The sequence below is a fragment of the Bacillus rossius genome, chromosome 3 (assembly GCF_032445375.1).
Source record: "Bacillus rossius redtenbacheri isolate Brsri chromosome 3, Brsri_v3, whole genome shotgun sequence".
Taxonomy (NCBI): Eukaryota; Metazoa; Arthropoda; class Insecta; order Phasmatodea; family Bacillidae; genus Bacillus; species Bacillus rossius.
The window spans coordinates 123,301,130-123,323,848 of record NC_086332.1 but is presented as its reverse complement, the minus strand read 5'-3'; the positions used below and the strand labels follow the sequence as shown (position 1 = coordinate 123,323,848).

The window sequence follows — 22,719 nt, the reverse complement described above, 5'->3', positions numbered from 1 at the left end:
ACTGCCGTACCCTAACTCTCGGGTCATATTCAAAAACGTGTCCTAACTGAACATCTGTAAGGTATCAGATCGGCAGCCATTTTAATAAACGAGGACTTGTGCGAGGCTATAAAAAGTTGTATTTCGTGGAATCCATCGTAATTTTTGCTTATTTTTTTTAAACTATGGAATTATAATGTCAAATAAAATATTTAATTTTGTTTGTACAAGTATAAAGAATGAATTTTTGGCCGTATTTATGTTTGCTGTTTTTTAAGATATTAAGGGGGGGGGGGGAATTGTATTGTAATCGTAAAAGTTCCATTAAAGTTCATTAAAAAGGAAAAAAGTATTTATACAGTTATGGATCAAATCGACAGCAGATGGGACACCAAAAATCAGTGACCTAAAAATAAGGGACTGGCTGTGTCCTATCGTGCACTTGGAATATGTTTAGGGTACAGGTATTGCATATTCAACACCTAAACCCTTATTTTTGTGTCTTGGAATACGGCCCTAACTCTGGGTTCATATTCCAAAACATGTCCTAACTGAACCCCTGTAAGCAGTGGCGTAGCCAGGATTAGCGTATGGGGGGTGTTAAGAAGCATGCCCCCCCCCTTCCCCCGTATTAAAGCGGGGGGTCCGGGGGTCCTCCCCCGGGAAAATTTGGATTTTAAGGTGTAAAATAGTGCTATTTTAGCAGTTTTCGGTACTTAAATTTAAATATTGTAATGGTAAAAATTTTATTAATTTTAATATGAAATTTGTTTGAGTGATGAATAAGAAATTAATTAAAGATTTGGTGCTAAGGGGGGGGTTCGAACCCCTAAAACCCCCCCCTGGCTACGCCCCTGCCTGTAAGGTATCAGATCGGCATCCATTTTAATAAACGAGGACTTGTGCGAGGCTATAGACAGTTGCACTTCGTGGAATCCATAGTAAGTTAGGTTATTTTTTAAAACTATGGAATTATAATGTGAAATAAAATATTCAATTTTGGTTGTACAAGAATAAACTATGAATTTTTGGCCGTATTTATGTTTGCTGTTTTTTTTTAGATATTAGGGGGAGAAATTGTAATCGTAAAAGTTCCGTTAAAGTTCATTAAAAAGGAAAAAAATATATATATATATACACAGTTATGGATCAAATCGGCAACAGATAGGACACCAAAAATCAGTGCCCTAAAAATAAGAGACTGGCCGTGTCCTATCGTGCACTTGGAATATGGTTAGGGTACAGATATTGCATATTCAACACCTAAACCCCTTATTTTTGTGTCTTGGAATACGGCCCTTATATTTTAAAAGAGGTGCAAGGGGATATGGATTATATGTCAATAGATGCAATCATGGATACAGAACAAAGCACTTCATATCCTGCGGAGTTTTTAAGGGCGGTATTCCAAAACATTTAGGTAAGGTAGCGAATAAGCACTACCTTGTTGGGATACAACTGTAACCTATCTCGCAGACTGTATTCCAGAACGCATCCCAATCCAATTCATGTTAGGAAACGAAAAAGCAACTGTTTTAATAAACTGTGCCCTGTACGAGGCTAGAAACTGATTTCAATGCATTCTAGCGGATGTTTGGCAACCATCGATGGATTTGCTACGCCAAAATCGTACAGATAGCAGCACTATCGTGCGAATTAATTGGCGTAATTTTAATTTTCTCAGGTAATTTTAAAGTTGTTGATTATTTGTTTTTATGACCATTTAACTATTCAAATATATTCCAGAATAGGTTTTGCTATTATAAAGTTTTATTTGACACACTAGGTAATTTTAAAGTTGTTGATTATTTGTTTTTATAATCATTAAAGTAATCAAATATATTTCAGAATAGTTTTTGCTATTATAAAGTTTTATTTGACACACTAAAACACATTATACATCCCCCGATTATAATTAAAATGACTATATATGAGTTAATGGCGCCAGATGCGATTCAGCCATCTGGGAGAAATCAACGAAAAAGTGAGCTCTGCGCATGCGCATGATTTTGGCAACGAAACGGCAACAGATAGGACACCAAAAATCAGTCCCCTAAAAATAAGGTACTGGCCGTGTCCTATCGTGCACTTGGAATATGGTTAGGGTACAGGTATCGCATATTCATCACCTAAACTCTTATTTTTGTGTCTTGGAATACGGCCCTAAATGCACTTGAACTTTCGAGTGTACCCTCACATTAACTTCAAATTAAACTAAATGTACAAGTTATGCTTATGCAAAATCTAGATGCTCTTCAACTATGTAAAGAACGAGTCTTCGAATCACACAATTGGGGCAGGAGAAAGTAAAGGAGAAAATGTTATCATACCTCGAATTCAGATTATCCCCATGGATCTACCATTCCAATTCAAAAGAGTTCAGTTTCCCGTTAGGCTTAGTTTTTCTGTTACCATAAACAAAGCATAGGGGCAAACATTGCAGGTAGCAGGCGTGCATTTGAAAAAGCCACGCTTTTCCAATGGCCAACAAACTATATGTAGTGACGCCACTCCCGCTGCCTGTTTACATGTTTGAGTAATTATTAATTTGAAAATGATCTCAGGGGGCAAACATGGGGATTCGACCTCGTGGCTCTAGGCAGGAGTGTGTCGCGGTTAGAAAACTACCCAGGCTGTTTTGGCCACCCAGGACGCCTTAGAAATAAATGGTAAACTGATTGACACGACACTGCACTTTATTAAAAACCGTTACACACGATTGTCCAAGGACTGGCCGCGTCTTGTCTGACCGTCGCTGCACGAGAGTCTCTATATGTAGACGATGCACGCGACCAGGATAGATGGCAAAATGGTATATAAGGATTTTTCCTGTGCCCGTTATCGACATGAAGGATGCGGCAAATTATCGCGGAGCTTATATGCTGCAACGGCTTATGCAGTGAATGACGTTAACATGTAAAACAGCACATATAATTGAATGTTCTAACGATATTTGCAATCTAACCTGTTACAAAATGCGGATGTTCCGAAATGTACGTAGGCCCGGCTAGATGAGAACACAAGAGTCAAAGTCACTTATTACAGCTTAAAACAGTTATTACGTGGTTAGATTGCAAGATAGATATTACACAGTTAAATAAGATAAATCGTAAATACGTAGATTAAAGAGTTAGAACTCGACACACGAGGCTGGCTAGGAGCCCAAGACAAATAATGATCAACTGGCTTCGAAGCCTGAAAACTGTGTAAGACTCCTTTACACTGTCCATAAACTCAGTACGTGAAAATTACGTAGTAAATTGAAATCTCCCTGTTGGGATTAAATGCATTAAGTTAAGAGTCGAACGAAAAGATGTACGATTGAGCGGGGTCGGGCACAGAGCTGAAAAAAGGATTTAATAAACTTACACTATTGCGATGACTTGGACGTGGCGCGAAATCTGTAGGCTCTGCGTTCACGGAGCGACCGACCCTTGTGAGCTCCCGACGGTAACTAAGCGCGAGGGCGCCGCGCGACCTCGCACCAAGACACGTGAATGCAGGAAAACAGCTCCGACCAGTTTTGTACTTAAATGACATATTTGACAATACATGATCATTTAACAATAGTACATAATTTTACTTTAATTTATTATCTTTTAATTAGTATTAATTTGGTTGTTTTTGCTTAATAGAATATTTACTGATTTAATTTAGCGCATTGCCACACCCGGCCGGGCGCTGTCGTCACCTTGGTATTCATCGCGGTGCACTTTCACTCACTCGGCGGACATCACGCTCGGGCGTGTTCGATGCACTTAAGAGTAAGTGTTGTTGTGACATAACGGCCTGTGCGAACCAGAGGGAGCACCGGCGGTTGGCGTCAGTAGCTTGTTAGCTTGTGTATATTTCCCGAAATCTATACATTTATATGCACCGGACAGAAAAACATATAAAAAAATTATTCAGGAGCATTCTAGTATAATACTTTGATTTAAGCTTAAAAAAAAAAGAATTTATTATATGTACACTAATACTTTTAACTTTTTTAATGTTAGTATTTAAATTTTTTTTTTGTGTAATAGTAAAACATATTTCAAGAAAGCATGTTTTCAGGTTTTTAAGCTAAATTGATGATCCCAGTCACACAATTTAAAAAAATAAAACATTTTATTTTATTTGCCATAATCTTTAATACAATATTTAACTAAGGACATCAACCCATGTGAAGTCGTGGGTAAGAGCTAGTATTAACATAAAACTTCTTACTAGAATAGGAAAATCCGTTATCTGAACATGTTAATTTGCGTAAAACATGCGAGAATTGTTTATTTAAGTTTTTGACGTATGTCCGTACTTTCTATTACTTTATTTACAAGAGCAAAAAAAAAAACACCAAATAGTCTGCTTTTGTTTCTTTCCAAATGAAAACCGCCATTTTAATTCCTTTCCTCTTTTGAACGAAAAAATTAGCGTGGTGGGGGAAAGGCCGAAGATGCGCGAACACGGATACGTGTGAACTGTAAGCACAAGGCTTCCGTTCTTGTTGTAGCAAGAAAATGGCGGATGGCGTAGATATTGATTTATATGCCGATGATATTGAGCAAGATTTTGGTCAGGTATGCCTCTTGTTCAGATATATCTCCATTGTGTTGTTTTAATCCATTATCTACTAGTTTTAAGAAAATAATCGCCTCTTTTGAATGTTGTTTACAAATGAAGTGAAATGTTTCACCGGTTAGTCTTCTGTTTACTCTTGATAATGGACATGTTTAGTAGTACAGGTTAGTTATATGTTAATGTTTGGTCAAATATATTTTGACATCTATTATGAGTGAATTGAAACTTTGCTAAACGAAGGGCTACTATTACGTAAATAAAAAGTGATGCACATGTGACGTTATGTTGTTTGTATGTATTGTAGCCGCGTTTTTAATGGCCCGGGCTCGGGATTGGAAACGTGACGGAACAGACGCACTGCTGCACAATTTTCGGCGTGGTGATGGAAGATGCTCGCGAAATTAATGGGTCCGAGAACAGACTTGAAAATTATCCTACTTTTTTAGGCTCGGCCACAAACAACTTCTCCTTTTCACAAGCCCATTGTATTGTATATAACTGTTGAACTCCATGTAATTCAGTGTGACTACCTATAAGTTTAGGTCGTGGCTTTGTCGTAAATTCGTAATAAAATTCCAAAAATACTATTTTATAACATTTAAGACATACCTCTATGTACATTGAAAACAGTGTCTGTAAATTCCTACTGGTTGTTTAGAATTCACAGTTCATAGCTTATGTTACAATACCTATGCATTGACGAGTCACCATCATTTTTTGCTTATCCGCAGATTCAGATAAATGTTCTTACATATAGAGAATCACACGTTCAGCAAACCTAACATCACAACAGTCCATTCCGAGGACACATTCCTGCATGTTTGGTGGTATTACAAATTTGTCATATTGTTAGAATGTTTGATTTTATTAAGTTAGCTACATTAAAAACACTGCAAAATATTTTCAATGGTTGCTTAAGCATTACCACATAGCGTAACAACCAGTTCACACCAATCCTTTTGGAGGCCTGAACACTTTCAAAGTTCTTCAAAGTTTGCCACCCGCACAAGCAACTTCAATTGTATGTACGTATTATAGGATAAAAATTATGCCTAGGTATAAAAGATGTCATCCATATCTTCTTTGATAGACTTAAGTGATGGTGAAATAGAATCGACAAGCTACATTTAAAATACTTAAAAGTAGTGTGGGTGTCATTCCATGTCAAATCAACACACTTTTAATAAAATTTTTACCTCACCATCTCAGATTTTGATGAAATTTTGCACAGATGTTACCTCCATACAGACTAACAAAAGTATAAATTTTTAGAATGATATATCCATCCGTTTTGAAAATATTGCTTTGTAAATTTTCGAAAAAACACTCAAAAAATGCACGACAGGCATATTTTAAAATGACCATAACTCTTCTCCAAATTAAGTTAGAATGGTGAGACAGGTGTCATTTTGCAGCATTTGGTATGGCCTTTCATGTGATATGTAACACAATAATGCCTAGGAAAAAAAAAATTTCAATATAATTTTTAAAATTTAAATTTAAAATTTTGGGAAAAGTGCATTTTTAATTTTTTTTTTTTCAAAAAATTCTATATAATTGTTTGTACAAATATTAAATTGTCTACAAAGTTTCAAAGTGGAGAGTTAATGGGTTCATAGTAAAATTAATTGGTAATTGTAACCATATTTATACTTTACCCAATTATGATATTTAACCATTTTCATCATGATAACAGGGTTCCCAACGACAGGGAAAACAGGGAAAATTCAGGGAAATTGAAATGGGTCAAAAACACAGGGAAAACTCAGGGAAATTTGTTGTGCGGCAATCACAGTGTGTGTGTGTATATATATGTATATTGATTAATACGTGTATCACAAGCACATTTTTTCTTAAAAACAAAATCGGAAAGTTGGGGTGCGGGTTGTACATGTAAATCAAAGTAATAGATAAGCCACGAGTCCTGGGAAAGTTTGGTTCACCATACAGCTGTGACGTGCTGAATTTCATGCTAGGCGGCCCCGGACCGTGCCGAGCTGCGCCAAGCTAGTTGTTGAAATTGGCGACACCATAGTTCGTATACGTTTGGCCGTTTTTGTCATAACTTTGAAGTATCCGGTACGCTGGAAACTTTTTGAAGATTGTTTAGTGAACTTATGTTAAATTATTTAGATGTATTTTTTCAAAAGTGCTGCACCTGTGGTGGTGTTTTGTGTATCACTGTAATTTATGTAGTTGGTAGTATTGTGGTTTCATGACGAGATTTTTACCTATCAAACACAACAAAAACACCGCGAAAATAGTTACACATTGTGTTATTCTGAGTCAAGAGTTCTACAGAAGCAGTTAAATATATTTGAAATTTTTTAGTCAATTGTAAGAAGTGTTTTTTTTTTTTTGGTAAATATGTATTGTACGGATTAGCGCCAAAAAAAATCGTACAAATATGAAATAACTTTCATTATATGCTCTTTTACGTCCTCTTTTCAAAACCGCATGCGGAGATTAAAAATTCCAATTACTTTTGGAGATATCGCCGTTCTTATTTTGCAATACAAGCCCTATGTAATCATTCAACAGACACCATTTTATATTTTGCCGTGTGTGCGTGAATGCCTAAATAACAGACATTTTCCATTAGGTAAGGTTAGTTACATGTTAAATACTTCAAAATAAACGGAAATTAAAAATAATATCAATTAATTTTACCCTAGTTTTAAGTATTTATAATGTAACTGACCTGACCTAACAAAACGGGACAAAGGTAGATTAGGTCAGGTCAGCTTTAGTATAAATACTGTGAAACTGAACGGACATTAAAAATAATAAAAATTAATTTTAATGGTAGTTTAGTTTTAAAGTATTTATAATGTAGCTGACCTGACCCAACAAACCGGGAAAAAGGATGAACAGTAGGAACTCACGTAATTTTCTTTTTACGTGATGTAGTCGTTCAACTACGTCGCGAAAAAAAAAAAACAAAAAAAAATCATACTTGTAAACAAGCAACAATGGTGAACGCGGGAAGCCTACGATTCACTCATCCTTCTGGACATACCAGAATACTCACGTTGGCAAGCTTTCTTTCAACAGACGAGAGGCAAACGCCCGATCGTGCATCTTCGGTTTTTTTTTGTTTATTGTAAATAATTATGCAACTCATGAAAACTAATGGTCAATTAGGTTATGTTAGCTACATTATAAATACTTCAAAACATTGTGGATGGTTGATTTGGTTAGGATAGCTACATTAAAAATACTGTGAAATCGTGTAAACTGTTTCCTAGCGCTGGATAGCTACATATTAAAAAGTTATTTGCTAAGCAACCATAAAATGATTTTACAGTTTTTTTAATGTAGCTATACTTACCTAATATAACCAACCATCCACAGTGTTTTAAAGTATTTTTAATTACTTCTTGCTAATTTTAAGAAAAGAAGGCTTGCCAACGTGAGTATTCGGGTATGTCCAGAAGGATGTGTGAATCGTAGGCTTCCCGCTGAGGGCCGCATCAGTGCACATCATGAAAATTAAAAAATTACATATCTCCTAAAGTTTTTGGAATTTCTGATCTCCGCCGGGTTTAATGAAAAGAGGAAGTTAAAGAGCACAGAATAAAGGTATTTTCGGATTTTAAAAATATTTTTTAAAAAAAATCGCCAAAAAATGAATATTAAAAAATTCGATATCTCCAAAAGTAATTGGAATTTTTAATCTCCGCAGGCGGTTCTGAAAAGAGGACGTAAAATAGCATATAATGAAAGTTATTTCATATTTGTATGATTTTTTTTGGCGCTAATCCGTACAATACATATTTACCTTTTTTTTTTTTCCAGAAAAAATCAACGGCGGTCCTTTTATTATTTTCTCATTAGAAATATAGGTTACATTCACGGGTGTGTACTAGCACAGTTTCCTTAATTGTGCATTGAAAACATGGTGAAACTTGTGAGACTAAGCGATTCAGTACCTATCAAATGTGTTTTGCTACTCTACATTAGGCCTAGGCCTATTCTTTATAGTCTGAGTGGATAATTGTATGACATTCACGATGTCTAAATTCAATCCTGCTTGGCTAGATGGATCACTGTTTCCTGACTGGAAAAAGTGGCTAAGTCGTGTTGAGGGTGATGACAATAGTGCAAAGCGTATTTTGTGTAAAAAGGTATTTTCTTTGAGTAGTATGGTTAGGCAGTCTGTGAAGAGCCATCAAGAAGGGAAATTTCACAAACAGTTCGTTACTGCGAGCAGTATTTCTGCATCTATGTCAGCATACTTAACAAAACCTTTAAATCACCAAGAAACGAAGGGATCATTTGTTTCAAGTGTTTCCACAGCATCAAATTTTGAATTAGCCTCCAGCACACCAGCATCCTGTTCATTGTTAACTGGATCATCATCATCATCATCATCATTCAGTGCTCTCAAAGAGGCATCTTCAGGTATGGTAAATAAAATACATTTTCAGGGAGACGGTAATGTCAGAAAGGCAGAAATATTATGGGCATTACATGTTGTTATGAAAAAAGACAGGGTAAATATGTACAGTCGCGGTAGATGCCAAAAAAAAAAATGCTAAAAATCCGAAAACACTTTTATTCTGTGCTCTTTCACTTCCTCTTTTCAAATCAACCAGCGGAGATAAGAAATTCCAACTACTTTCGAGATATCGAATTTTTTAATTTTCATCACAATACCTGCGTATTCATGCGGAAAAAAATTCTAACAATACGAAAATACTTTTATTCTATGCTCTTTCACTTCCTCTTTTCAAATCAACCGGCGGAGATAAGAAATTCCAAATACTTTATGAGATATCGAATTTTTTAATTTAGCAATACAACGCCCGTTTAACCCTTCGAACGTCGCCATTTTTTATTTTGACGTGTGTTAGTGAATGCGTAATAAATAAAATGGTCTATTAGGTCAGGTCAGTTACATTATAAATACTTTCAAACTAAGCGGACATTAAATATAATGTGAATTTAATTTAATGGTTCTTTAGTTTTAAATTATTTATAATGTAACTGACCTGACTTAACAAAACCCGGACAAATGATGAACTTTAACAACTCACGTAATTTTTTTACTTAATACTTGCGCAACAATATCCAAATAAAAAAATAATACTTTAAAATTAGAAATGTTAAAAACTCACCTAAGTTGGAGGCGGGTACATTTCCTTTGCCACTATAAGGAAATGATGTAGTCGTTCACGGCAGAAGTTGACCGATTAATTAAACATCGTTTTGAACAATAAATGAATAAATAATCACGTATTGGTTCATTTGAATACTGACCAATCACGGAATAAATAATCACCTATTGGTTCATTTGAATACTGGCCAATCACGGAACAGTCACGTGACAAAATTGTCCAATAAGAAACATGATACTCGTAAACAAGAAACCTTATTATCTATGACAAGAAACAATGGTGATCGCCGCATACTACGCAGGTATTGTGATGAAAATTTAAAAAATTCGATATCTCCTAAAGTATTTGGAATTTCTTACCTCCGCCGGTTGATTTGAAAAGAGGAAGTGAAAGAGCACAGAATAAAAGTATTTTCAGATTTTTTAGCATTTTTTTTGGCATCTACCGCGACTGTACATATTTACCAAAGACAGTTTTAATAGCCAACAAGGAATAAGCAATTTGTTTGCTAAAATGTTTCCAGATAGTTCCATTGCACAAGAAATGCAGCTTAGTAGTACCAAGACTGCATACTTAGTTACTTATGGACTTGCCCCATTTTTTTTTTCACAAACTTACTGTAACACCCCTCGTGCCTCAAAATTGAATTATTTTGAATTAATTAAAAGGAGCCTTGGAAACTTGCTGGGTAAAAAAAAATAAGTTAAATAAATTGATTTACCAGAGGCGACACGAGGTGGGGAACAAACAAAATTTAGGAACTTCCTGTAACAAGCAAGGAAGAAGTTGGTGGATCGTTAAAATCAATAAATAAAAACTACACGGTTAACTTGGTCTATAGTTTCCCTGTTTTATTTGCCCTGATGAATTATCTTGTTTCCATTACTTTACATACAAAAGGTTTTAACAAGTTTCAAAGATTAAAAAAAACAACAAAAAAAACGAAAAGGGGCCGGCCCGCGATTATTTAAAACAAAGTACATTCTTAGTTTGAAATATAAACATTTGCATTATGAGTTTCACACCCAAAATTGGATGGATCCGATGATTACATTGATAATTAGTTCTATTCGTTCTACATGTTCTTGAGGAAAACACTGGTCGCTGGTGGGTTGGTCATCCGCTTAAGATAGTTCGTAGCTAGGTAAGGGGGAAATGTTGAATTTACATTCATTACCACCCGGGGTCTTCAAACGATCACGTTGTGTAGTAGAAACGTTTCTTCTAATGTGACCCACGGAACAGGAGGGGGGGGTGGCCACGAGATGGGAGCAATCAGTCTCTCCCCGTCATCGACCCTGTCAAAACAGGGGAGTTGCCCAGCACGCTGCAGTCGTGGAGTCAGCCAGGGTCTGGAGCTCGCGAATTGCGCGGCAGGACGCGGATGATTTCTTCATGATAACATTTAAAAGAGAAAAATTTCGAAGGCAAATAATTAAACTATGCAGACAGACTAATCTATTAGGATTGACTTGAGGGATAGCATCCCTTATACAAAGCGACTACATAGTCGTTAGCGGTCGGATGAAGTCTTGCAGAGTCTGCCGATTCGCCGATACTCGATGGAGATCTGTCTGCAGACGCGACGCGAGTTGATCTGTCTCGCGGCAAACCGCGTCTCGTAATTAAAAGTGGCCGCCGGCTCTTACAGGTGGAGGGGGGTCTGGGCCGCCGAAAGATTCCGAACTTGCCCGAATGCGGGCGGAAAAAACTCTGGCAGGAGTTTTGAAGTTGGCATCACTGGGCGACAGTAGAGAACTCTTTCGGAGGGGTCTGAGTTGAAAACAATCGACTCGCCCACGGCGTCCATATAACTCAAGGGAAAGCAGGTGCTGCTCTCTGGCGCCCTAGAGGGTAGGCTAGCGGAGAAGTTCGCAACTTGGTCGCTAGGTAGCGCTTGCAATCAGTTTTGGCGCACTCGTTTTTGTGAAGAGACCTTGGGGACGGTCACTGTTGTCCAGGGGGTTACGACCGGTCATTGGTCTTACTTGGAACTGAGAAGGGGGGGGGGGGGGGAGAGGGTAAAATGCAACGCTGCTGGGAAGCTACGTCCCGTCGTGGCTGCAGAGGAGCGAACTTAACACTAATACGTGATGAAAAAGGCCAATCTCAGCTCGTCTCTGAGAACTGGTCGCCTGCAAGCTACAGGCTTGTCTATGCAGTTAGGGTCACGAAGAGAAATGATATTACAGGCTTGAGGCGTGACTGAAGGCGGGGAAAATGGTAAACTGTCTGCCAGTCAGGGATTAGGCCAGCAAAATATCCGATACGCCGATGGGAAAGGGGCTTCAGAGCACTGAGACAAAGTTTAACTCAGAGGAGTACACCAGACTAACAAATTAAAATCACACTATAGTAGAGCAAATAAAATTTCCACACAAAAAAAATTTAAAATCATAATAAAAATTTAAAATATATCGTGTCGAAATTACTAATTAACGGCACATTACAGATGAAATCAGATCCACAAAATACATTGTTGCGTGCTTTGATGAATCCTTCAATAGGGTATCAAAGGTACAACAAATGGACATAGCTGTACGTATATGGGACGTCAACAAAAATCAAGTAATGACCAGGTACTGGAATTCTTCATTTTTAGGCCATTCTACAGCTGATGATGTCTTAGAAGGGTTTCAACAGGGACTAAAGGATGTGGAACTATCCAAAATTATACAAGTATCCATGGATGGGCCGAATGTCAATTGGTTGTTCATGAAAAATTTGAAGGCAAAAACTAAGGTGTGCGAAGAAGATCCAGATATATTAGACCTGGGATCTTGTGGTCTCCATGTTGTTCATGGTGCCTTTCAAATGGGTTTTAGAAAGACTGGGTGGGATGTTGTTCAATTTTTAAGGGCCATATATTCTGTGTTCAAAGACTCACCTGCTCGATGATCAGACTTCAGACAAGTTACAAGTTGCAGTGTTCTTCCGATCAAATTTTGTGATTGTCGGTGGTTGGAAAATGTCCCAGTGTGTCAGAGAGCAATACAAATTTTTCCTCACTTGAAAATTTTTTTTAAAACCAGTAAATTACCTGCTACCCACTCTCAAAGTTGAAAATTGGATTTGCTGCAAAGCATGAGTTAGGTGTGGTTGATGTAAAAGAACTTCAGAAACAAAGGTTCCTAACAGAATGCAAAACATGCATGGTTCAGATTGCCAAGAAACTTGTTGAACTTAGCCCAATAAAATACAATATGGTTAAAGCTGCTTCTTGTTTGGAGCCTAGAAAATTGTTGGACAAACAGGAAGAGTGTAGGACAAGCATGGATACATGTTTGCAAATTCTTATGTCTGCCAAGCACCTAACTGCTCTTCAATCTGATAGAGCTAGTGTTCAGTTTACCAAATTTGTTACTAATATCAATTCTGACAAACTTGCATCATTTCATGTTCACAATAACAGATTGGACACTTTTTTTTGCAGATATGTTGAGTGGAGAAGAACAGTTTAAAGATATATGGCTTGCAGTGAAAATTATATTAATTCTCTCACATGGTAATGCTTTTGTGAAAACCGGATTCTCCATAAATAAGGAGATGCTTGTTGAAAATCTCCATGAGGAATCATTGATTGGCCTGCGACGAGTTTGGGATGGAGTTAGTAATGCTGGTGGTGAAAATTGTATTCAAGTAGATAAGGAAATGATAAAATATGCCAGAGGAGCAGCTTCGAGGTACAAAGGTGCCCTGGAGCAATAACGTCGAAATGAAGAAGAGGACAAGAAGTTGGACAGATATTGTTAGGATGAAAAAAAAAATGCAAGACTGTAGAAATTCAAGAGCTGCTAAACAAAAAACTGGAAACAGAGAAACAAAAAGAGTATTTAAAGATGAAAATTAAAAAAATTAAGAAAAATATGTAATGGGCTTAAAGAATAGCCAGTACATATTTGTAATATTTTGTGAATGTACATTGAATATGCAAGATACCTAAACATTTTTTTCCTATGCAGCAGAAGTGGTATAACATTAGGCCTATATATGTGTAAATGTTCACAGCAATTTAGCAGGTAATAAAATAGCTGATAATACCTTTATGTTAGTAGCATAGGTATGCCTGTATATTATGTAAAATTGTTCTTATTGTGATTAGTTTATTGCATTTTTTTTAAATTTAGCACAGGGAAAATATATTATAGGACAGGGAAAACAGGGAAAACTCAGGGAAATTTACTGAAACAAGTTGGTGGGAACCCTGGATAATAAGTTATGTTGAAAGTATAAAAACATAAAATTGATTAAAAATCACTAATAACACAATTGTAATTAATTCTAGTGCTACACTTTGCTTGTCTCTGATACAGGATTTCAAAGATTAGTACAGACAAGCATCCAGCTACTGGGCATTCCCCTCAATTTGCTTTGGGATTCCCCTTACTTTGGGATTCCCCTTACTTTGGGATTCTCCTTACTTTGGGATTCTCCTTGCATTGCCTTGGGATTCCCTTAGCTCTGTGATAACCTTGCTTTGCCCTGGGATTCCCCCCTAGCTCTTTCAGAGTACTGTACAGTATTGGTTTCAGCTAGTTTATGCTAGGAGTCTGTATTGTTCTGATGTACCTAGTATCAAAGTTGTTAGTATTATGCATTCTGAATTGAGAATGTTGATATTTATTTTTAAAAAAGGTAATGCGTTCATCATGATAGTGACTGAAACACTATGAAAAGGTGGGCAGTTTATGGTAAGAAATGGCCCTCAGTGAATCATTTTTGAAGTTACAATGTATTAATCCATTAAAAATAGCAATCACAACATTAAGGAAAAAATAAAGTTAAGGAATGTTACTAGTTGGATGTGCAGTTTGTTTTCTGGATTGCCTAAAGGAGCAAAAATTTGTGATAGCTGTAGAATAGAAATTACAACATTACAAACTGCTGCTGCTTCTTCTTCTACTCACCAGGATAACGAATCAAGGTCAGATTCTGATAAAGATCCCAGTTTTTCTGCATCCTCAGAGTTGATTGGTTCATTAAATATTTCACTACAAGGGCTAGGAGAATCTCCTATTAATAGGAAAAAATTCAAATCAAAAAGTTATGCAACCAGAAAAATTAAAACAATTGACTCCACAATCAAAAGGAAACTTTTTGAGTTGCCAGATAATATCTCTGAGGATGATGGTAAAGATTTAGAGGAATCACTTTTGCAAAACCTCAAAGCCAATTTCTTGAGTTGTACTAGTAGGAGCAAGAAGTTAATGATATTAACCTGTTGACCACCAAATTGGGGAGTTAGAAAAATAATGTGAGAGTTTGAAGCACCAAACTACACGGTACGACAATCAAAAAACTCTTGGCTGAAAAAGGAATATTAGAAAGTCCTAACCCCAAACCAGGCAAACACCTTTCAGAAGATGTAGTTGAAGCTGTCCATTTATTTTATGAAAATGATGAAGTCAGTAGAGCGATGCCTGGTGTTTTAAAGACTGCATAACAGTCACTGAACCTAATAAAAATAAATCAAAATATCAAAAAGACCTATTTTGTGCAATCTGAAAGAGGGATACACTTTCTTCAAGGAGAAATTTCCAAATATTAAAATAGGTTTTTCAAAATTTGCGGAGCTTCGTCCAAAGCATTGTATTTTAGCGGGTTCTAGTGGGACACATGCAGTGTGTTTATGTACAATCCATCAAAATGTCAAATTGATGATTGAAAATGCAAGATTATGTGATTTAACAAATGGAGAATTCAAAGCCTTCAAACATTGCCTACCAAAAATTGTATGCAATCCACCAACAATAGATTGCAATATTGGACATTGTACATATTGTCCTGGAACTGCAGCAATACGGACCATCCTTGAGAAGTCATTTGAAGAGCACCTGATACGAAAGATCACATTTCGGCAGTGGATTTCAGTTGACCGTTGCAATTTAGAGACACTGCAGAAATCATCAGCAGATTTCATAGATTTACTCTGTGACAAGCTATCACTCTTAGTCCGCCATGACTTTATTGCAAAACAACAGACCTCTTTCATGAATCACTTAAAGGAAAATTTAAAAGAATCTGAATTTGACATCACACTCGACTTTTCAGAAAACTACAGTATGGTTGTATAAGATGAAGCCCAGACTTACCACTGGACTAAGGGACATGCCACAGTTCACCCGTTTGTGATATATTATAAAGGAGAAAAAAGAATTGAACATTTTAACTACGTTGTAATTTCTGACTGCCTTGAGCACAATACAGTTGCTGTTTACACATTTCAAAAAAATTTAGTTGCTTTTTTTATTACAAAATTTAAAAACGTTCCTCATAAGTTCTTTTACTGTTCAGATGGGTCTGCTGCCCAATATAAAAATAAGAAAAATTCATCAATTTGTGTTTTCACAAGCAAGACTTCAACATATCAGCTGAATGGCATTTTTCAGCCACAGCTCACGGTAAAGGGCCTTGCGATGGAGTTGGAGGTACAGTTAACAGATTAGCAGCTAAAGCTAGCTTGCAACGGCCCTACGAAAACCAAATCTTGACCCCTTTCCAGCTTTATGAATGGGCAGTAGAAAATATTTCTGGTATTAATTTCACTCTCACTACACAAGAGGATTACATAGTCAGAAATATTTTTAAAAGATTGTTTCAATCAGGCAATTACCATCCAAGGAACTCAGCAATATCATGCATTTATACCTGTTGACTCAAGCACATCAATAATTACTGTGAAAATATTTTCTGGAGCTACACATTCATCACAAGTAACTGTTACAAGATCACTAGACAAACCGCAAATAGGAGACGTAAAGGGCAATACTGCAGTTGGATATGACAAGAACTGGTGGCTAGCTTATGTTATGGAGAAAAACAAAGAAATTGATGAAGTGAAAGTAACATTTCTCCACTGCTGGACCATCACCATCCTTTTCTTATCCAGGGAAACCAGATGTATTATGGATTCCTCTCACAGATGTGTTATGTACACTAGGCGCAATATAACTCCGAGCTTGAGCTACGTCACACATGAGGAGTAGGGACCAACACGTGTGGGGGGTCGGGTGGATGAGGAGGGGGTATAAGCAGATACGGCGACCTTTCACAGCAGGTAGAGAAAAGCAGAAAACATTGACCACTTACCACTGACGTTCCAAGCACTACCTCAGTTCTTCAACGCCACTGACTGTTCCATCCGAAGAGTCTGATGTGTAAACGTCACTGCTGTCACTGTTTGCATCACCTAACTGAACAATCGCTTTATCAATTTCAATGTCAAAACGCACATCCTTATCCCAGTATTCGTTCTCGAGTGTCTTGGCGTGATTGCAAATCGGTATCCAATCTTCTGGACCCATTCGGTTAAATATTTCCTCGCAAAGTTTTTTTTTTTTACATTTGCCAAATTGCAAGTAACATTTCTTGAAGCGACTTCTCCTTTAACTTTAGCCCATATGCTTTCTATCGGATTCAAATCCGGATGATAAGGGGGCAGACGAAGTAATGTGTGGCCACTATTTACCAATAGTATGTCTGCCGAGTACTGCACTTGCGAAGGTTTGTGCTCCTTTATGAGGTTATACAAGTTTGGTTTGAACATGTCGCTAGTAAAGGAAATATTCTCCTTACTTAACCACTGCTGCATTTCCAATTTTGTCGAGCTGGAGGTGGGTGTTTTATTTATTTTTACATTGTGATTATCTAACACAACAACAATGTTTGGTGGAAGATTTTGTATTAATTGTTCGGTGAGCCATTTTTCATATTGTTTGTACAGTCGTGCGAGACACACCCGTCGCATTTGCTGTTCTCAGCTGTGCTTTCTCTAGTGAAGTGGAAGGTTCCTGCAATCGCGCTTCATTTTCCATAAACTGCAGAACGTTATAGACGATTTCCCGCGCCTGCGAGTGCAGTTTTTTACTCTTAACTTTTGACAACACTGGAGGCATTTTATGTATAAAGTTGTACTTTACTGAAGTACTGCACTACATATGTAACACTGGCTCTGAACAAAAGTGATACACTACATGCATACAAACCTCAGATCCAAACTGTAAACGAAAACGTTTAGTAAGTACCAACGTATTCGTCGGATTTCACCGAAGGACTAAGTTTTCACTCTGTGCAGTAGCGTGTAGCCCCTGTTATCAAGTCACGCATTATCTCTCACTGCCGCGCCACGTCTGCCTTCTCCAGTGTCGGGACTCACATACACACAATGATTTTCTAACCGTCACCCAGGCTCGGAGTTATGTTGCGTCTAGTATACAGTAAATCCTGTGACACCAACTGGAAGAATTTTTCAAGTACTTTAAGGTCAGTTGGGGTAATTATGAACACAGGATAATTGTGAACAAGCGCTACTAGAGCTCATGTGACAGTGCCTGATACTAAAAGGAAGTTGAAATCAAATGTTTACATTCCTGTTTACTGAATTATAACATTCCCTCCATTTTTCTTTGAGGTTAGCTGCATGGCTTGTGTATTTCAAATATCTTACAGTTTAAAGTGATAAACAGTTTTTTAGTGTATGTGAATATCCTATGTTTCCATCATATTAAAACAAGGTAAGTCCTTGTTTTAGTAAATAGTTGACAAAATATATGTTTACTTTAACAGAATATCAATAATATTTTGCTACAACACATTTTCAAGGACCTGCAGAACCATGTTCATAATTACCCCATACTTTTCATCATACGGAATCATTATGAACAGTTTGTTTTTATGTTTCGTTGCATAGTATGTCATATATTTATACATGACTGCTTGCAAAATTTAAATTTTGAGCATTACCTATTAATTTACAGAGATTTTAACTCTAATAAACATGGTAGCATCATAAACATAACCTCACACTACATAAAATAGAATAGGCAATAAGCAAAACGTACACTAATAATCATAGCATCGGACAATAAACATAACCTAATATTACATATTTATTTTTACTAGGGATGGGACGAATCCACATTTTGGTCGAATCCGAATCCTTGTTCGAATCCTCGGTGTTTGTCATCGAATCTCGAATCCCAGTCCCACACTAAACTTCAAATGTTATTAAAAAAATCACACATTTATTTTAAAAAAATACATAGGCCTAACTATTAAAAAAAAGCACATGTGTATTTATAAAAATTATAAAATAAGTGCATAGTGTATACGCCTGATATAAAATAGAGACAAATAACCTCAAAAACCACACATGTAAGTTTTCATCTGTCTAATTCTCTGTTAAATTAATCATTCCTATGTTTTCAATAAAATATGTTTGTATAACAGACACTATTTAAAAAAAGTTATGTTTTTTTCTGCAATGTTATATCATTGAAGGTTGGAAATGATCGAGTAGTAATGCTAATTGACAAAATACAGCGTAGTTTATCTATGTTTGTGCTATTTCCGTTACCTTTACAATATAGTTTAGGTATACAATTTTCTAGAGCTGGATGAACCTCAGTTCTCTGGTTTCGAACCGAACCACAGCAAAAAAATTTCGAACCGTGCCGAACCGAACCTCATACAGAAATAATTGTTTTGAATTAAAATGAACCGACCACCAGCATTTTGGTCTTTAACTGAATGGTGAGAAAGAAAGGTTCTCCAGCCATATGTAAAATTAAAACATTATATAGCTTAGTTTTATTAAAACATTGCAAAACATTTTATAAGTAAAGTTTATACAATAAATAATGAAGGAAAGAAAACAGTTTAGAGAAAATCATATACTTTTAATTCATGAAGAAGTTCCATCTAAATTTCCAAAAGACTATCTTCCTTTTTCAGTGTACACCAACCTTCATTTAAAAAAATATAATATTATAAAGATGACGAACATTCAGCATAAGGCCACATAACATATTTTTGTGGTAGACATAACCTAACATTTTCAATAAGTAAAACTTTTTAATAGGACATAAAAAAAAGTCGAATGTGAATTAAGTTACCTATCTACCTACATTACAAAACCCGCTGACTGCAGTTGCTGTTTTCTTGGAAGAATGCTGCTCGTCAGAAGAAACTTAGACATTTTTTGGGGTGGTTCTGGGTCATCTGGGTCGTCATTATCTTTTCTCCATTTGGAAAACTTAAACGACGTAAGCCTGCTCATCGCAAATCACCTCAAGAACAATTATATTGTAAACGTAACGTAATAAGTGTGGTTATAGAAATTTGCGTCGGAAAAAAAGAAAACACGAGAAATAATGATGGCTGCCGCGACTACGCTAGTCAACTTAGTACCGTACTGTAAAATTTACTGGACCAGTACTTTTAATAAACAAGATTAAATTAATATTTTCAGTACCTGACTGTTATAACCAAAAAGGCCAAAGAAAATAAATACATCCCAGTAATTTAAAATACGTACCTAATTTACGTAATCATTTTCTACCGCATTTGTCTTGTGTTAACTTGATCACGTTAGTTTTGCCGAAATACGAGTGTTCTCGTACATACGCTTTAGTTTAACGTATGGGGTACGTAATCTTTGGTGATTTTACAACACTTCTCGTAGACGCACTATAGTTAAAGGTATAATATACAATACCTTTGGCATTTGTACGATAATTTATATTACGTAGTACGAGAAATGCATACAAAATTCTCTAAAGTAAACAAAAAACAAAGCGCGCCTATATGAAAAAATGCTATACGAGTTATGCAACAATTAATAAATTTTTTATTTTGTCTGCGCTTGAAACTGTTGAGGCGACGATTATGCGATATAAGTCGGAATATTACAAGTAATGGAATTTTGTTGTGTTGTTTTGTGAATGGTCTCAAATGGGGGTTAGAAAATTATAAAAACGTATTTTTTTTTTTTTTTTTTTTTTAACGAACGTTCGGTTTTTCGAAAATATTTTAAGAGGTTTCGAACCGAACCGAACGTAAGGGTTCGGTTCGGTTCGAAATTTTCGAACTTCGGCCAGCACTACAATTTTCAATTACTACCTAAAACCCACTTCGAATCCCACCTCGAATCCTACCTCGGATCCTACGAATCCTCGAATCCATAGGATTCGGTATATTCGACGAATCCAAGATTCGAAAATCCCATCCCTAATTTTTACAGAGCGGAATCACGTCATGCCTAGGACTTACATAAGGAAGAAGCCCCCTCCTGCCTACACCACTGAAGACTTAGCGAAAGCAGTGAGGGACATTTTTAACAGTGATAAAACCTACAGGGAAGCATCAGAACATTATGGGATTCCTTTGGTAGTTATGCATAATAGAATCAAGGGTAAGACTCATGTTGATAAAATGGGGGCAGGTCGCTCCACGGACATTCCAAAAGAAGTGGAAGATACTCTTGCCAAATGTCTTATTGCTAGGGCTCAAATGGGTTTCCCGTACGACAAGGGTGAGTTGAAAACTCTGGTTCAACAATTTGTTGTGGCTAACGAGTTAAATGTCCGATTCAAAGATGGTAAGCCAGGTAAAGACTGGTACTATGGGTTTATGAAGCGACATCCTAACATTTCGCTAAAAAAACCAGAACACTTGCAAAAAGCACGGAAGAATGCAAGGGATCCGTTTGTTGTTTACCATTTTTTTGAGATGGTTAAGGATGCTTATGCTAAAAACTCTGTAGATGATGATTCAGGAAGCTTCATTTTTAATGCAGATGAAAGTGGGTTTCCTAACGACCCATCTCGCTTGAGAGGAATAGGGGAAAAGGAGAAACCTCTCAGCAGGGTTTCCGATGGTTCTGGAAGAGATAATACTACAGTACTTGTATGCGTTTCTGCTAATGGTGAGGTTCTACCCCCTCTCATAGTATACAAGGGACAAGCTGTTCAACAACGGTGGATATAGCCACAGCCATATCCTGGAACTATGTATGCTGCAACCACTAACGGGTGGATGGAAGAAGTCTCGTTTTATGAATGGTTCACTAAGATGTTCATCACCCATGTAAATGAAAAACGTAAAAAGAAAGACATGACACATAAAACTGCTTTTCTTTTTTATGATGGTCATGCAAGCCATATAAGCATTCACATTATCGAGCAGGCAATCATCAACAATGTGGAGCTGATAAAATTTCCCAGCCACCTTACAGATCATCTTCAACCACTAGATAAGTGCATATCTGGTCCAGTTAAGACTGAATGGGACAAGGTTTTAGTTGCCCATGGTAAAACCAAGATGGGAAGTGGTCCTTCTCGTCTGAAAAAATCTGAGTTCGCGACATTACTGGGGAACGTTTGGGCAAAGATGAAAACGGACAACACTGTCAAAGGCTTTCAGTCAACTGGGCTGTTTCCTCTTGATGAAACAAAACTACCAGAAGATCTTTTTTATCCACGAGACCTGTCCCGATACAAACAACGAAAAGCAAATTTGGAACGCCACACTGAATCACAAGCACAGAATGAGAATAGGGACAAAGTTGCAGCTGAAGATTTATATTTTCCAGGAGAAATTATACCTTCGGCCGATTGTGAAATGTTTGCTTTGGACTTAAGTTTTAAACGATCAATCGTAGATACTAGTGAAGGCACATCTGGATGCATTCCACCGAACCAAGTGCAAACTAACTTAGTGGATATTTTCTCTCGAAGCATCGCCGCAAGTACAGTTACTTCATCCAGCCCTGTGAAAAAGTTACCCACAACTCGCTTGAAACATTACACCTATGGGGAGGTCCTCTCTAATGATGATGTCTTGCAACGCCTCAAAGATGCTGAAGAAAAGAAAAAGAAGCCCCCAAAGCGACAGAGAGGAAATAAGAAGATAAATGGAGAAGTGGAAAATCTGAAAAAGAAGGTCCGGCAACATGAAGGAAGTGAAAGTGAAGGAAACAATCTGCCTGATGAACTTTTGGATGACAACTGCGCTATAGAGGACTTCGTCATGAAATGGAGGCTGAAGAAGTTAAGGAAATCATTTACTTAGAGCCATCAGTTAATGATATTTCTCAATCCACGTTTGTTCTTGTTGACATTGTAGGAGGAACAAGAAATAAAACACACTTTGCTTATGTTTGTCAAGTAGATGAAGTCTTAGATGAAGAGCTTGCAGTTACTGGGATGAAGAGCATTGGTAGAAACAAAATTGAATTTATTTTAGTGGAGAATGACAAATTCACCATCACTAAAAGCCAGGT

At 36.8% G+C, this 22,719-nt stretch overlaps 1 protein-coding gene across 6 annotated transcripts in view; it reads left to right on the top strand.

The window, feature by feature from the left end:
• The first annotated feature begins 4,387 nt into the window (after positions 1 to 4,387).
• The window catches only part of LOC134531216 (cleavage and polyadenylation specificity factor subunit 6), a 294,999-nt gene continuing 276,667 nt past the window's right edge, over positions 4,388 to 22,719 (top strand). For 5 of the 6 annotated variants that reach the window (XM_063366876.1, XM_063366880.1, XM_063366878.1 and 2 more), the window contains exon 1: positions 4,389 to 4,538. In XM_063366876.1, the coding sequence (XP_063222946.1) occupies positions 4,479 to 4,538 (60 nt within the window). In that variant the 5' untranslated portion in view covers positions 4,389 to 4,478. Of the gene's footprint in view, positions 4,539 to 22,719 lie in introns of all 6 variants that reach the window. The other variant, XM_063366877.1, reaches the window with a different exon arrangement.